At 42.1% G+C, this 16,916-nt stretch overlaps 1 protein-coding gene across 2 annotated transcripts in view; it reads right to left on the bottom strand.

Moving 5' to 3' along the window:
- Nucleotides 1-7,100: 7,100 nt before the first annotated feature.
- cpt1ab (carnitine palmitoyltransferase 1Ab (liver)) overlaps nt 7,101-16,916 on the bottom strand; it is a 71,729-nt gene continuing 61,913 nt past the window's right edge. For both annotated transcript variants that reach the window (XM_029758488.1, XM_029758489.1), the window contains 9 exons: nt 15,446-15,634; nt 13,895-14,000; nt 13,628-13,744; nt 13,295-13,459; nt 11,938-12,069; nt 10,070-10,222; nt 9,695-9,808; nt 9,271-9,363; nt 7,101-9,065 (listed from right to left, as the gene is read on the bottom strand). In XM_029758488.1, coding sequence (XP_029614348.1) covers nt 8,979-9,065; nt 9,271-9,363; nt 9,695-9,808; nt 10,070-10,222; nt 11,938-12,069; nt 13,295-13,459; nt 13,628-13,744; nt 13,895-14,000; nt 15,446-15,634 — 1,156 coding nt within the window. In that variant the 3' untranslated portion in view covers nt 7,101-8,978. The remainder of the gene's footprint in view (nt 9,066-9,270; nt 9,364-9,694; nt 9,809-10,069; nt 10,223-11,937; nt 12,070-13,294; nt 13,460-13,627; nt 13,745-13,894; nt 14,001-15,445; nt 15,635-16,916) is intronic.

Raw genomic sequence — 16,916 nt, 5'->3', positions numbered from 1 at the left:
CATTACTATCTTAAGTTCTGAGAACATGGTAACCATGTTCTGGGAAACATTCCTTGCACATCACGGGAATATTCCTATGAAAACATTAGTTCATGACCTAATGAGACTCTTAAGGGAACGTTCTCTAAAGTTGTGGGAACATTTCTTGTTAGCTGGGTAAGTAGTATATAGTCTGAAAAGACTACATTGAAAGTATAGTATACCTAGTATAGTAGACAGCAATCTACATACAATGACGCTACACAAAACAGTACAGGTCTAGCCCTAGTAGACAGACAGCCTATGGTTAGAGCGTTGGGCCAGTAACCGAAAAGTTGATGGATCGAATCTCCGAGCTGACAAAGTAAAAACCAGTCGTTCTGTCCCTGAGCGAGGCAGTCAACCCACTGTTCCCCAAGCACCGAAGATGTGGATGTCGATTAAGGCAGTCCCCCACACCTCTCTGATTCAGAGGGGTGTGGGTTAAATGCGGAAGACACATTTTAGTTGAAGGCATTCCGTTGTACAACTGACTAAGTATCCCCCTTTCACTTTCCTTATTACAGAACAAACAAACTGAGGAAATAGTAGCCTATATTGTCTGAAAAGACAGCTATACACAATGAAAGCAGTAGACGGCGCTATTGAGACCACAAGCAGTACAGTATAGTAGACTACATACAATGAAAGCTATACCACAGGAAGTACAGTAGGCTTCAGAATATTTGATAGACCTACATACTGTACAATGGCAGCTACAATGAAATCAGTAGACAGTGCTACTGAGACCACAGGCAGTACAGTATACAGTAGACAACGCTAGACTACTAACTGAGGAAGTTAAACAGAATAAAGCAGAAGTCTGCGCTACTGGACTGACCACCTGCACTGACTCTCCACACTCACTCGCTCACACACGCACACACCCACACAGACACTCACACACGCAAACACACACACACACTACACACATCACAATTGCTGCTTCCAGACTCTTATTTACTATTGCTAATACTGCACAATTTAAACACTTGCCCCCCCATCCCCCTTTCTCTGATACATGTGTAAATATTGTATTATAAATTGTCTTCCTGTATTCTACTTGTGCTAAAATGTTTATTCTATTCTACTGAGCCATTTACTTTATGTTCATATTCTTATATTTTATTATTTGTTATTGTTGTAGCATTGTTGAGAAGGAATCTATACGTAAACAAATTCATTGGATGGGATACCATGTGTATCGTGTACATACGACTAATACAACTTGAAATGTAAAACTACTAAGACCACAAACAGCACAGTATAGGCCTGGTAGTAGACAGCTAGTAGATATAATACAAGCATATTTTAATATAATATGCTTATACTATTTTATGTATGCTTATACTTACATATAATGGTAGTTGGCACTACTGAGACAACATGGTAAATACATTTCTAATCACATCAACGTTTTTTGGCCCCGTACACAGATATATAAATGGTGTGCATAGGCAGTATGGACAATATATTCATAGAAAAGGTGTGTACAGCAGTAGTTACTGTATATAAGATGAGCCATGACTAGACTACAGTATACTTATGAAGTGGCTCAAACAGTATGTTAATATTGTTAAAGTTACCAGTGTTCAATGTCTCTATATACAGTAAATGGAGCAGTCTATAGGGTACAGTATACCGGACGGTAGCTGGCTAGTGACTGTGTCTAAGGTGCCGGGCAGAGTACTGGGCGGTGGCCGACTAGTGATACCTGTTCAACAGTCTGATGGCCTGGACCATTTCAGAGTGTCAGTGATGTGTATGCCGAGGAACTTCAAGCTTTCACCATCTCCACTGCGGGCCCCGTCGATGTAGATGGGGGCGTGCTCCCTCTGCTGTCTCCTGAAGTCCACGATTAGTTCCTTCGTTTTTTTTACGTTATTTTCCTGGCACCACTCCGCCAGGGCTTTCACCTCACTGTAGGCCGTCTCGTCATTGTTAGTAATCAGGCCTACTACTGTTGTGTCATCTGCAAACTTGATGATTGAGTTGGAGGCGTGCGTGGACATGCAGCCATGGGTGAACAGGGAGAACAGGAGAGGGCTGAGCACGCACCCTTGTGGTGCCCCAGTGTTGAGGATTAGCATAGTGGAGGTGTTGTTTCCTACCTCCACCACCTGTAGTGGCCTGTCAGGAAGTCCAGGACCCAGTTACACAGGGTGGGGTTCAGACCCAGGGCCCAGAGCTCAATTGCGTAATTGTTGTGCGTTATTAACGTTTGTCTAAGTTACTGCCTAGATCAACCAGCCTGGACAACCGGACTACGGGTCCAGAACGACAATCCACAACCAGGACCTCCCATGGCCATTTTATGGTGGTCTACAACTTGCAGAAATTCTACCAGGTTAAGCCACAAGAGGGGGACTGTCAGGATGATCCACAAATCAGGACACCCCGTGGTCATTCTTGTAGTGGGTTGCAACTTGCAACAGGAAACAGGAGACAAAGGGCTGTGAGACATGGATTTAATCCTAGACCATTAAGAGTTTGCAGGTGGTGAGTTTTAACCTTTCACCAGTAGTGGCTCAATTGAACTCAACAAGGGTATTCCTCCAAGACTACCACTCCGATACAGCTTTCGCTGGCGCATTAGCAAGCACAAAAGAGTTGGCAGAAGAGATGGGTATTGAGCCCTGTTTCCCAGTGCATCCCACAGTCTGTCCCAGGAAGATAAGGAGTCTGTTTGGCTACTAGGGAGAGGATGAGCCTGTGACTTACCTCAGCAGAAATTCAGATTCTTGATTCTGCTATCCAGTCCATCAACAAGCGCTTTACGCAGCTTGAAGAGCACCACAGTGTTTTCATCATCCTGTACAACATCCCCACCATCAAGGACATGGACACTGCAGCACTTATCAGGGACTGCGCAACACTGGATAGGGCCCTAACGTACGGGGATTACAGGGACATTGACGCAAAAGATCTGTGTAATGAGCTCAAAGTCTTGAGCAGGAAACTGGACAGAGGGAAAACCACTTGACACACTGGAGTACATATCCAGACACCAAATGGCTTCCTTGTATCTCTTTGTTGCCCCGAAAGTTCTTCTCACACTCCTGGTGACAGTGGCAAGTGGAGAGCGCATATTTTCCAAGCTCAAACTCATCAAAAACTACCTGCGCTCTACTATGAGTCAAGAGAGACTCAATGGACTCTCCACCATATCAATTGAGCACAAGTTGGCTTACAAAATCAACCTCCAAGAAGCAGTGCATGCTTTTGCTGCCAGGAAGGCCAGGCGAGTCAACTTGTCTGAATAAAAGGTAAGAGTTGATCATACACTCGCATTCATTTGTAAGATTTCTCAATTATCTATCACCTGTTTACTTTGTATTTCTTTAGATTTAAACAGACTACATCCTAATCTCGCTCTCTCACTCTATTTCTCTCTCTCTCCCCTCTATCTCTCTCTCTCTCAGATGATTTGATTTCAGGACCATGGACAGCTAACGAGAGAAAACATCGCTGACTGAAATGCAGCACCAAAGAAGAGGAAAGAGGCCACTTTAGGCGGACACAAAATAAATAAATGCTGAAACTGATGTTGGTCAATCAAATTCGATATGTAAATAAACGTAATTCGTTAAGGCTGGGTCATTGACATAAAGCTTATTTTACACTGCTCCAGTGAAACGAGGCCCGCCATGCATTTATAAAAGCACTTGTTTCTAAAGCTCAAATGATCTCACTCTTTTTTACAGTTCTACAGGAATATTCAAATATATGTTAAATATGTTATATAAAAGTGTTATTTTATTGTAACAGTTGTGGGGTCGTGCCATGTGTGATAACAAGTGTCGTATTATTAGTAAGAAACTCTGTTTCCTACTACAGTACAGGCAGTTGGCTGCATAGTGATAGCAACATTGTAACTCTCTGATGCAGGGGTTAAAGTTCAATTCCCTTCTGCCTGGTAAGGGACCTCCTATATGTGCACCTGTGCACCAACATTTCTTATGGGCACAATCATACAATTACATATATAACTGGACCCTATTTCTCCCTATTCCAAAAAAATATGTGGTAAGCTTACCTGTTTGACAGACACAATTATGCTATCCATAGATCTCAGTGTAGCCAAATACTCCAATACTGTCGCATGCACTGATTAAATACCTCCGTGTCTAGGAACGGCTTGGTGCGTTTGGTTAAAACCAGAGCTCGAATTGAGTGAGGAAAGGGAAAAAAGGATATCTATTGGGCCTGTTGTCCGGACCTCTGGCAGTCTCTATGGGGGTGACACGGGGTTCAATTCTCAGGCCGACTCTCGTCTCTGTATACATCAATGATGTCGCTCTCGCTGCTGATGATTCTCTGATCCACCTCTACGCAGACAACACCATTCTGTATACCTCTGGCCCTTCTTTGGGAACTGTGTTAACTAACCTCCAGATGAGCTTCAATGCCATACAACTCTCCTTCCGTGGCCTCCAACTGCTCTTAAATGCAAGTAAAACTAAATGCATGCTCTTCAACCGATCGCTGCCCGCACCTGCCCGCCCGTCCAGCATCACTACTCTGGACGGTTCTGACTTAGAATATGTGGACAACTACAAATACCTAGGTGTCTGGTTAGACTGTAAACTCTCCTTCCAGACTCACATTAAGCATCTCCAATCCAAAATTAAATCTAGAATCGGCTTCCTATTTCGCAACCAAGCATCCTTCACTCATGCTGCCAAACATACCCTCGTAAAACTGACCATTCTACCGATCCTCGACTTCGGCAATGTCATTTACAAAATAGCCTCCAACAGTCTACTCAACAAATTGGATGCAGTCTATCACAGTGCCATCCGTTTTGTCACCAAAGCCCCATATACTACCCACCGCTGCGACGTTTACTCTCTCGTTGGCTGGCCCTCGCTTCATACTCGTCACCAAACCCACTGGCTCCAGGTCATCTACAAGTCTCTGCTAGGTAAAGCCCCGCCTTATCTCAGCTCGCTGGTCACCATAGCAGCACCCACTCATAGCACACGCTCCAGCAGGTATATCTCACTGGTCACCCCCAAAGCCAATTCTTCCTATGGCCGCCTCTCCTTCCAGTTCTCTGCTGCCAATGACTAGAACGAACTGCAAAAAACACTGAGGCTGGAGACTCATATCTCCCTCACTAGCTTTAAGCACCAGCTGTCAGAGCAGCTCACAGATCACTGCACATGTACATAGCTCATCTGTAAATAGCCCATCCAACTACCTCATCCCCATACTGTATTTATTTATTTATCGTGCTCCTTTGCACCCCAGTATCACTACTTGCACATTCATCTTCTGCACATCTACCATTCCAGTGTTGAATTGCTATATTGTAATAATTTCGCCACCATGCCCTATTTATTGCCTTACCTCCCTTATCCTACCTCATTTGCACACACTGTATGTAGACGTTTTCTACTGTATTATTGACTGTATGTTTGTTTATTCCATGTGTTGTTGTATATGTAGAACTGCTTTGCTTTATCTTGGCCAGGTCGCAGTTGTAAATGAGAACTTGTCTCAACTAGCCTACCTGGTTAAATAAAGGTGAAATTAAAAAATTAAAACATTCAGATCAGTATTCAGACCCATTACTCAGTACTTCCTTGAAGCACCTTTGGCAGCGATTACAGCCTTGAGTCTTCTTGAGTATGACGCTACAAGCTTGGCACACCTGTATTTGGGGAGTTACTCCCATTCCTCTCTGCAGAGCCTCTTAATCTCTGTCAGGTTGGATGGGGAGCGTTGCTGCATAGCTATTTTCAGGTCTCTCCAGAGATGTTTGATCGGGTCCAAGTCCGGGCTCTGGCTGGGACACTCCAGGACATTCAGAGACTTGTCCCAAAGCCACTCCTGCGTTGTCTTGGCTGTGTGCTTACGGTCATTGTCCTGTTGGTAGGTGAACCTTCGCCCTAGCTCTGGAGCAAGTTTTCATCAAGGATCTCTCTATACTTTGCTCCGTTCATCTTTCCATTGAAACCTGACTAGTCTCCCAGTCCCTGCAGCTGAAAAACATCCCCACAGCATGATGCTACCACCTTGCTTCACCGTAGGGATGGAAGCAGGTTTCCTCCAGACGTGACGCTTGGCATTCAGGCCAAATAGTTCAATCTTTGTTTCATTAGACCAGAGAATCTTGTTTCTCATGCTCTGAGTCCTTTAGGTTCCTTTCGGCAAACTCCAAGTGGGCTGTCATGTGCCTTTTACTGAGGAGTGGCTTCCCTGGCCACTCTACCATAATGGTATGATTGGTGGTGCTGCAGCGATGGATGTCCTTCTGGAAGGTTCTCCCATCTCCACAGAGGAACTCAATAGCTCTGTCAGAGTGACCATGGTGTTCTTTTTCACCTCCCTGACCAAGGCCCTTCTCCCCTGATTGCTCAGTTTGGCTGGGCAGCCAGCTCTAGGAAGAGTCTTGGTGGTTCCAAACTTCTTCCATTTAAGAATGATGGAGGCCCCTGTGTTTTTGGGGACCTTCAATGCTGCAGACAATTTTGGTACCCTTCTCCAGATCTGTGCCTCAAATTAGTCCTGTCTCTGAGCTCTAAGAACAATTCTTTCGACCTCATGGCTTGGCTTTTGCTCTGACATGCACTGTCAACTGTGTGACATTATATAGACAGGTGTGTGCCTTTCCAAATCATGTCCAATCAATTGAATTTACTACAGGTGGACTCCAATCAAGTTGTAGAAACATCTCAAGGATGATCAATGAAAACAGGATGCACCTGAGCTCAATTTCGAGTCTCATAGCAAAGTGTCTGAATACTTAGTTAAATAAGCTAATTGTTTTACATTTTTCATAAATTTGCGAAAATGTCTAAAACTGTTTTTGCTTTGTCATTATGGGCTTTTGTGTGTAGGTTGATGAGGAAATGTTTTAATTTAATCCATTTTAGAATAAGGCTGTAACGTAACAAAATGTGTAAAAAGTCAAGGGGTCTGAATACTTTCTGAATGCACTGTATGTTGAAAAAAGTTAGCTCCGCCCAACCTTTCATAAGCCAATCGAAATGAATGATCTGCCCTGGTAAAACTGCAACGAGCCCACAATAGACTGTACAATGTAAAAATGTAACTTCACATTCAAAGAGTCAGAGTTCAGTTGGTTGACATTCGCTTTTATTGGGTTAAAAAGTTTTGGTATTTCAGCTGCTTGTCTTTTTACACGTATCTTTAAATTAGCTAGCTTCTTCATCAAAACCAGGCAGAAGTGTAAACGTGTCTACTGTGAGAAGTTGTATTACAACTACAATAGATTGTTTTCCACGTATGCAATAACAAAGTCAGGAATAACAAAGTCATGTCAAAAATGTTGTTTTTTTAATCATAAAATAAAATGTCCTTTTCACTTCCTAAATGAGCAAAGAATTTATCTTGGTTACAAGTTAGCCTACTACATTTTTTAAAGTCTTTCCTATGTAGTGCAGTCCTATACATCATTGTCTAGTCCTGTGTATTTTGCATCTGTGTACTGCCCCAGTATTGTCCAAAAATGTTTACATTCAACACACTGCAAGTCTCTTGAGACACTGTATTCATGTTGGTGAAATACGAGTCGACCAATCTCTTCACTTGAAAAAATGATCTACAACAAATGGAACTACAACACAGTCGGTCGACATTATTATGATATACATCATGACAGTTCACCCCTAGATGAAAAGTCCCTTTATAAGCAGATATAGTCAGATTGTGGTCTGAGACCTGGGTCGTGTTCATTATACACAAAACTGAAGAAAAAAACAGTCCAACAAGAAATGCTTGTTTTCGCTTTCTGTTGCAAAATGTTTTGCTACGGTGTGCCCTAATGAAAACAACCATGGCTAAAGGCTACAAAGGCAGTTAGGCTAGTGTGATCTGAAGGGCCAGTCCTGTAGAGCGCTGCCAAACAAAAAGTGCAGTGACCGCCCCTAACCCATCAATAGCTGCAATGAGAGGATTCAAAATTTAACATGCAACGCAGGGCCACGTTCAGTAGGCAAACATTTAGGAATGTCATGATTTGAAGTGATTCCTCTTTCTTTTTGTTCTACGTTCCACAACATCATGCCATGCTGAACTTGGCCCAGGCGAGATTACTCCCAAACGATACCATATCTTCCTTCTACTAAAACACAGATATCCATGTTTACTTCGAACGACTATCTGCTGTGTGGCGTTATATTCTGTATTCTAAATTGCTTTTTTTACCCCTAGACAATCATTATGGTAGTTACTCCATCTAGCCCTTGGAGAGGCTAAGTGGAATTTTCACCATAGACTTAAATATTTTCAGATCTACAGAAGATAGAAGTTAGAGGCTAGAGTTCCATTTGGAATTCTGCAGTAGTAGTGCATCCCAAAACCTTACTGTACACGCCAAACCTGTAATGCTTTGGCAAACTGAACCCTAAAACTAGGCCAAGTTAAAAAACCTGAGTATGAAAATGACAACACAACAAAATGAACTACTTTATCACTAGTCATAAAAACATAGCAGCTAAAAGAAGATAAAACTGGCAGTACACATGATAAATAACACAAGATAGATCTAGGATCAGTTTACTCTACTCAAATATTACCTTCATCATTAGAGGAACAAAATGCAAAAGTGAATTTAGATCAGTGTCTAGGGGCAACTTGAAAGTACTCCCACTCACTGTCCTCTCTCATTGCCTCTCTACATTAGTGGGTCACCAAGGCACTGGTGCATACAGTCCGGCAGAGAAACTGCCATTTTTAATCTGTGTGCTAAATGCAGTTAAAACTACCCCATCACAAGAATAAAACAAAAAAGCAACAAAGCGAAATGTGACATAAATATCCATTATTTAAAATGTATATTTTCCACACTTAATTAATGTTATGAAAATGTATAATTAACTTAAAAATAAAAATGCAACAATTTCAATGTAAAAGCTTCGGGAAGAGCATGCCTTTTTGTTAACAAATATTTAAATTGTTTGTTTTATTTTCTTCAAATTAGGAGATAAAAATCACTTGATGTCTTTCTTGTTGAGGTCAAACAGACCCTTAAGGTCCAGCATGGCCTGTTTAATGTTACCCATGAAGCGGTGGGAGTCCTAGAGAGAGAGAGAGAGAAAGAGAGAAAGAGAGAAAGAGAAAAAGAGAGAGAGAGAGAGAGAGAGAGAGAAAGAGAAAGAGAGAGAGAGAGAGAGAGAGAGAGAGAGAGAGAAAGAGAAAGAGAGAGAGAGCGCACTGTAAAACCAAAATTGCAGACATGGCAAATAGCATATCTAAATGGAATTGTAACACATGTAAACATACGGTCTCTGGACTAGAGTGTTTGCTGGAGATGTGGAAGTTGATGAGGTCCTCTCCAACAATGATGTAGGACACTCCGTAACCGTCATCAGCCACCTGGAGGAGACAATCGTAGATAAGCTCTGTCTCTTTAATTAGGCACCAAACTACCTAGACTTGTCCAATAGGAAATGTTAATTTTAGTTGCAAAATGTTTTTAAACATTTTATTTTGAGTGTTCTAATGAACACACACCAGGTAAGAGATCATCCTCTTTAACATTCCCTAAATGGGCCTAGATAAATTGATAACTTCATCACAAACCACCAGTTCAGATCACTATCTTTTCTCCCAAATGCTGGGTCACTGCTTGGCGAAAGACTTGAGTTATTTGCTGAACATGGACGACATTTAGAAGGATTCAGCAGTGAGAGAAAAGAATACTCACCGGGCCGAAGCCTCCTCCAGAGGTGACATAATGAGGGTGTTTGCCCAGGTCAAAAAGTTCCACCTGCTGCATTGGAGTCTGACTGGTGGACAGCCTCCAGGGTTCTGACAGAACCTGCAGTACACAGAAACAGACAGTTTAAAAGTAGTTCAACCAAATTACACATTTGTATCATTACCTTGTTTTCCTGAACTGAAAAGCAAGCTCAATGGAGAATCTCCATGTACATTAATTTTTAGTCCAGGACTAGGCTTAATCTGTGTCCGGGAAACCGGCCCTATGAGTTTAATAAAGTCAAGACAAGACATTGACAGAGACGGGCGCATCTTTTGTGTGTGTGTGTGTGTGTGTGTGTCCGTAGCAACCATCCCTCACCTCATGGAGGAAGGGAGAGTCCACTCCCAGGTACTTGGAGATGACGTAAAGGCAGAAGAGGTGACGGTCGATGCCCTTCCCTATCATGGCCTCACGATACATGTTCTGATGCTTCTCTGATGCCTCCTTCAGTAGTCTCATACGCTCCTCTCTCTGGGGAAAGAGAGAGCGAGAGATGAGGTGAGGTAGAACCATAAGGATGAAGGGAAAGAAGGAGGTACAAAGGCATCTTGACAATCTAGCCAAAATGTTGGGCATTGGCTTCTGTTTCTCTTTGTTTAACTTTGTTATTTTTTATTAAATTAACCCATAAGAATCTAAGCCCTATAAAGCAGGGGGAGGGGGGTTCTACTAAGCAACTGTATATGGAATTGTTTTAAGAAGGTCATACCATGGATCCTTTAGTAATTAGATTTTTTATTTTAAGACCCCTTGAGGTATCAAAAAAATATATAAAAAAGTATTTGAATTTTTTGGGTGGGCCTTAATGCTATTAGCCGATACAAACGCATTGAATAACAGATTCACTACATTGAACAACAAAAATAAGTTTGTTCTGAAGTGTCTGTCCTATATCTGAGCGATATATAATATATATATATATTTTTTTACATGTACTGTATACTGAACAAAAATATAAACGCAAAATGTAAAGTGTTGGTCCCATGGTTCATGAGTTGAAATAAAAGATCCCAGAAATGTTCCATACAACCAAAAAGCTTATTTCTCTCAAATGTTATTCACAAATGTTTAACATCCCTGTTAGTGAGCCTTTCTCCTTTGCCAAGATAATCCATCCACCTGACAGGTGAGGCATATCAAGAAGCTGATTAAACAGCATGATCATAACACAGGTGCACCTTGTGCTGGGGACAATACAAGGTCACTCTAAAATGTGCAGTTTTGTCACACAGCACAATGCCACAGATGTCTCAGGTTTTGAGGGAGTGTGCAATTGGCATGCTAACTGCAGGAATGTCCACCAGAGCTATTGCTAGATAATAGAATGTTCATTTCTCTACCATAAGCTGCCTCCGTTGTTTTAGAGAATTTGGCAGGATGTCCAACCGGCCTCACAACTGCAAACCACATGTAACCACGCCAGCTCAGGACCTCAACATCCGGCTTCTTCACCTGTGGAATTGTCTGAGGAGAGGAGGGGGGTGCTGTGGAGTATTTCTGTCTGTAATAAAGCCCTTTTGTGTGGAAAAACTCACTCTCATTGCCTGCGCCCCTGCCCAGTCATGTGAAATCCATAGATTAGGGCCTAATGAATTCATTTCAATTGACTGATTTCCTTTTATGAACTGTAACTCAGTCAAATCTTTGAAATTGTTGCATGTTGCGTTTATATTTTTGTTCAGTACTGTATATTTAACCCCTTATTTCTGGCACTAAACAGTCTCCTTTAATACTTCCATACATTTTTTCAACTGGTACCAATGGACTTTCAGACAAGTCTTGTGAGGCCTGTGGGTGTCTTAGAGCAAAATAACTGCCATGTACGTGAGAGTCTCACCTTTGCACAGATGAGTCATATTAGTGTGTAGCCCAACCTGTTTGGACACTGCTGTACAGAAGGAAGTTGGCAGATCGGTTGTACCAACTTCAGACGAGTCTCAATATGCTTGTGGGGGTCGTAGCGCAAAACGGAGAACACCATCGTGTTCGTGAGTCCCATCTTTCATAATAGTTTGTAGGCCAAACCGTTTGAACGCTACAGATGATTTTGTGAGAAGACTGATTTTCGGAATGTCTCATGGTATTACTAACACCGCTCTAGCTCCGTCACCTTTCACCGCAGATGCGGAAGTGCAACATCGGCGGATGTGGTGAGGTGAGGGGTCGATGTGAACCTTGACCCTTACCGTCTCGTCTCTGATCATGGAGCGGACGAAGGCGCAGGTCTCCATGGTGCAGGAGCGCACCGTCTCCGTACGGCCCTCTCTGAACAACCGTGTCATCGATGCCTCGTACGTTAGACAGAACTTGCCCTTATCCTGCAGAGAACATACAGTATGTAATAATAAACATGCCGTCAGCTGTTACACATCATGGCTTAATTTTTGCCTTGTACTCCTAGGGGCAGTTTCCCTGACAGTTTAAAGTGCCATCCACACCTAGGACGATAACTATAACGAAAACTATAACAATATCAGAAATCGTTCTAATTCAAGTGAACGTCAGCGTTCACACGACAACAATAACTACAAAAACAGTGGAGAACAATAACAACTGTTATCGTTGGTTCTAGCCTCTGGTCTAAGCTGTAAAGTACAATGAATGTCTTTTGAATAACCGCTCAAAAGCTCTGCGTTTTGAATGCATGTTACATTACGAAATAACTGTATAGAACATGGACATTCTACTGCAAAATGAATGAAAATAAAATGATGCTGACGCCATCTAAGCTGCTAATTTTCTCATTGATGAAACATCTGATCTCAATACATTTTTCTGTTCACACAACTACAATCTGTTATGAACACAGTACACCATGTTTTGTAGACTTGACATTTTCAAATGTTTTAAAATGTTTTGTTGTTTAGAAGGAGTGCAAGGCCGAATTTAGTTTGTGCACACGCGCACTTCACAGACGAGGCATTCCCTAATGGAAATATGCAAACACACACCAATAAGATCTCGCTTTGCCCACCTCCTTGCTTGTTCTGCCCCGAAACAGATGAACTATCTTGGGTTAGTTATAAATCTATTTGATAACATCTGTAGTCCAACTGAGGCTGAAGCATGGGGTTGCCAATGTGCATACCCCCATTGGGCTAATCATTAGCTAGGTCCCGAACTCTAAAAATTGTCTTGTTACAAGTTAGCAACATATTGATGACTTTACTATCCCCCAAAAAACACAGTGACTATAATGTAGGCCTACTACCTTTTACAACTGACCCGTGTTACATTTGGCCCCTATGCACTCACGGTGAATAGCGCAGCGCTTACATTTAATAAAACATTCATTTTTAAGAGTTGAGAAATAAATGTAATAGCAATGGAAAGCTGTTGTAGAGGAGTGGCGCTGCTAAATAAATACAAGGGAAACATTGGAGTTTACAGTGCGCAACACATCACATCGTATCCGGATGATATTTGTCTTTTTTTTTTTACTTCTTCACTTTGACAAGTTAAATCTATATTCTGCTTTTCGTGACTATTTGCGTGAAGGTCGAATCCAGAATAATCATAAAATATATTTTCAAGTCTCTTCACCCTGAAGTGTGCGAGCTGCAGGGCAATCTGGATGAACGCATCCGGGCTTGTGCGGCACTTCTTGATCAGACCCTTGCCAAAGTCCTTAAAGGGGTAGATGTGCGAGTCCACGTCATCTGCCAGTGCCTGGGCCAACTTCAGAGAGCTCTGGATTGTACTCTGGCACTGAGGATCACAAGATAACATAGAACACAAGTCTGTCAACTGGTGGCCCACGGCCCAAATCCATCCCCACAAGCCAATTAGATGTGGCCTAAGGCTTAATGTAGTTGCCAGCCCCTGACATAGCCAATAGTAGTGTTAGCAGTAGTTCTGACGAAAGTGAAATAGAACCTCTGCAGGGATGTCCCACTGCAGCCTCTGGGGTCCGGGCAGGTTGGGGTGGGGCTCCCCGTTACAGTGGCCCTCCTCAGTGTAGCCCAGCTCCAGAGGGTCCATGCACAAGACTTGCTGAGAGACAGAGGTGAGAGACAACATAACTGACAATACAATGACAGAGCTCAACTCTTTGGATTGAAAATCTTTCACAATATATTAAAAGGACAGACCACCGAATGCTCAATTCACAAATAAGCAGATTGGTTGTTGTATGGGACATACCTCCCAGAGATGGCCTATGATTGGTGCGTCGGCCCAGGCATGCTCGGCATTCAGGCCCATGGTTCCGTTCTTGAAGACGATGAGGTTGAAGGACTTGTCAAACCACCTGGAGAAACACAGCACCATGTAAAATCTATCTTAAAGGGGCATTCTGCAGTTCGAACAATAACAAAGTAGACACCCCGCCAATGATTTGCTAAATCGCTGAGTGACGGGACTGGAGAAATGAAACCACTCTCAAACTCATGGACAGCACTATGGATACAGGGACCGACCATCCATGATATCAATATTATAGTTTTAACCATGTTTTGAGGCTATACATTGTTTGTTTACAAACTAAGGAGTAAAACAAGCTTATATTTGGGGTTTTAATAGGGTATGACAGCTGAACTAAGCTCATGACTCATCTGTAAGTTATATTGTTCAATATTCAATGGAGGAGGCTATATAATATTAATTTAAAAGTCTAAAAATGGATGTAGCAACTGCAGTGAGATTATGGTAACTGGCCTACAGAAACAGTAGCTTACCGTAATTTCCGGACTATTAAGCGCACCTGAATATAAGCCTGAATTTAATTTTTTGAACATAAATAAGCCGCACATGACTATAGGCCGCAGGTGCCTACCGGTACATTGAACGAAATGAACTTTACACAGGCTTTAACGAAACACGGCTTGTAACAAAAATAAATAGGCTTTAACGAAACACGGCTTGTAACAAAAATAAATAGGCTTTAATGAAACACGGCTTGTAACAAAAACTAAAAAATTAGCAGTAAGCTTTAGTTGTCTTTTTGCACTGAGTCAATTCCTCATGCTGCTGTTTCCAACGTCTTATCAGCTCTATTTCCTTTTCCAACAGCCAGATCAATCGCCTTCAACTTGAAAGCTGCATCATATGCATTTCTCTGTGTCTTTGCCATGATGAGGGTGACAAAATGACTACCGTAATCAGAATGATGGGAAGTTTGAGAGCGCTCGATTTAATCTAAACAGTAAACAAAAAAGTTGTTTGACTGTAACCCGTTCGGCAATTTCATTGGTCTAATGAAAGCTTCATGCCGCCAAAAAACTGAGCACGTCACAGAATGTGTTTTTTTGGAAAAACAAAATTGAAAGCGGGAAAAATCCATATATTAGCCACGTCATTGTTTAAGCCGCGAGGTTCAAAGCCTGGGAAAAAAGTTGCGGCTTGTAGTCCGGAATTTACGGTAGTCCCAGATCTGTTTGTGCTGTCTTGCCAACTCCTATGCTAATTGTTTGTCGTGAAAATGACCATAGGAGTTGGCAAGACCGCGCAAACAGATTTTGGACCAGGGTGTACTGAAGAAACAGCACAATGTGACATAACCCACAGGGCACACACTGGTTGAATCAATGTTGTTTCAACGTCATTTCAACTAAATTACTAGACATTGAATTGACGTCTGTGCCCAGTGGGAATTGTTCTAATTCCTCAGTGGATTGATAGCCTGAGCTGCCCTCCTTGGCTGTCATATGTTGGAACTTGCTCAATCACAACCTTTGACTGGTTTCAGCCACTCACCTGTCGTAGCATTTGCCGTGGAGGAGGGACTTGGCGTAGCTGTCTAATGATTTCACCGGGTTGTCGGTCTCGTATTTCTGTTCTGAGTCGTCGAGGGTTACGAAGAAGGCAGCCTTCTCAATGGCATCCAGTGACTGCTTGTTCTTGCCGCTTCTGAAGTAGGTTTCACGTGCTTTGGCCCATGGTGTCCTGGTGAGCAGGGTTAGAGGTCAAATAGGAGTAGTGGAGTGGACATTAGAGGTTGAGTCGGAAGTGAACATTCCTGTCCCGTCTTGTCCTGTCAATTTTCTTCCAATACTGTCCTGATACCACAACAGTTCTATAAACCCAGAACTTTCCTGTCCCGTCCTGATAACAATCATGCCCATCCCAAGCTCATTTTTACGAGTAGGAATCAGAAATAACGTCCTCCATTAGCTGTTCGTCTATCTGTCCCCCGCTCTGCGTGAGTAGCCATCATTTATACCATAATATATACAGTATATGGTAGCCATAGCAACTGCTCCATTTGGCAGTTGTCTGCAGCACACATACAACTGATAACATCCACCATATGAGATTTTGGCCCTCAACAAGATTAAATGGTCGGATGTCTTTGGCGAACCTATCGGCCATCCTTAACTCTTCCACTCAGATGGCATGGGTTTTATTAAATACGAGAACAATTGGGCTTGACCGATAACGTAGTTAGTAGAGCAGCTATGCCACTTCAAGCCGCTTGTCCCTCTCTCCAGTTGGTGCCATGTACTCGGTTCCTTTGCTGTCAAAGAAAACTCAACCAGTGTTCTCACTATCGCCACCTATCGTTGAAAAACAGAGATTAAACTGTGTTTTTATTTTTTATTTGCAAACTTCTAAAAACCTGTTTTCACTTTGTCATTATGGGGTATTGTGTGCAGATTGAAGATTTTTTTTAATACATTTAAGAATAAGAATGTAACATAACTAAATGTGGAAAAAGTCAAGGGATCTTAATACTTTCCGAATGCACATTATACAGTGTAGATAATGTACAGTGCCTTCAGAAAGGATTTACACCCCTTGACCGTTTCCCCTTTGTTGTGTTAACTGAGTTCGTCAATGATCTACACAAAATACTCTATTGTGAAAGTGGAAGAAAATTTCGAACGTTTGTAAAAAATAAAAAAATAAAAAAGATATAATAAATAAAACACCAATATATCTTGATTAAATAAGTACTCAACCCCCTGAGTCAATACATGTTAGAATCACCTTTGGCAGCGATTACAGTTGTCAGTCTTTCTGGGTAACTCTTTAAGAGCTTTGCACATCTGGATTGTACAATATTTGCACATTATAATTCAGGCTCAAGATGGTTGTTGATCATTGCGAGACAGCCATTTTCAAGTCTTGCCGTAGAATTTCAAGCCAATTTACAGACCAGTCAGAAGTTTGGATACACTTACTCATTCAATGGTTTTCCTTTATTTGTACTATTTTCTTCATTGTA

The sequence above is a fragment of the Salmo trutta genome, chromosome 7, assembly GCF_901001165.1.
Source record: "Salmo trutta chromosome 7, fSalTru1.1, whole genome shotgun sequence".
NCBI classification, from domain to species: domain Eukaryota; kingdom Metazoa; phylum Chordata; class Actinopteri; order Salmoniformes; family Salmonidae; genus Salmo; species Salmo trutta.
The sequence above is the reverse complement of the archived record's forward strand: the minus strand, read 5'-3'. Positions and strand labels throughout refer to the sequence as shown.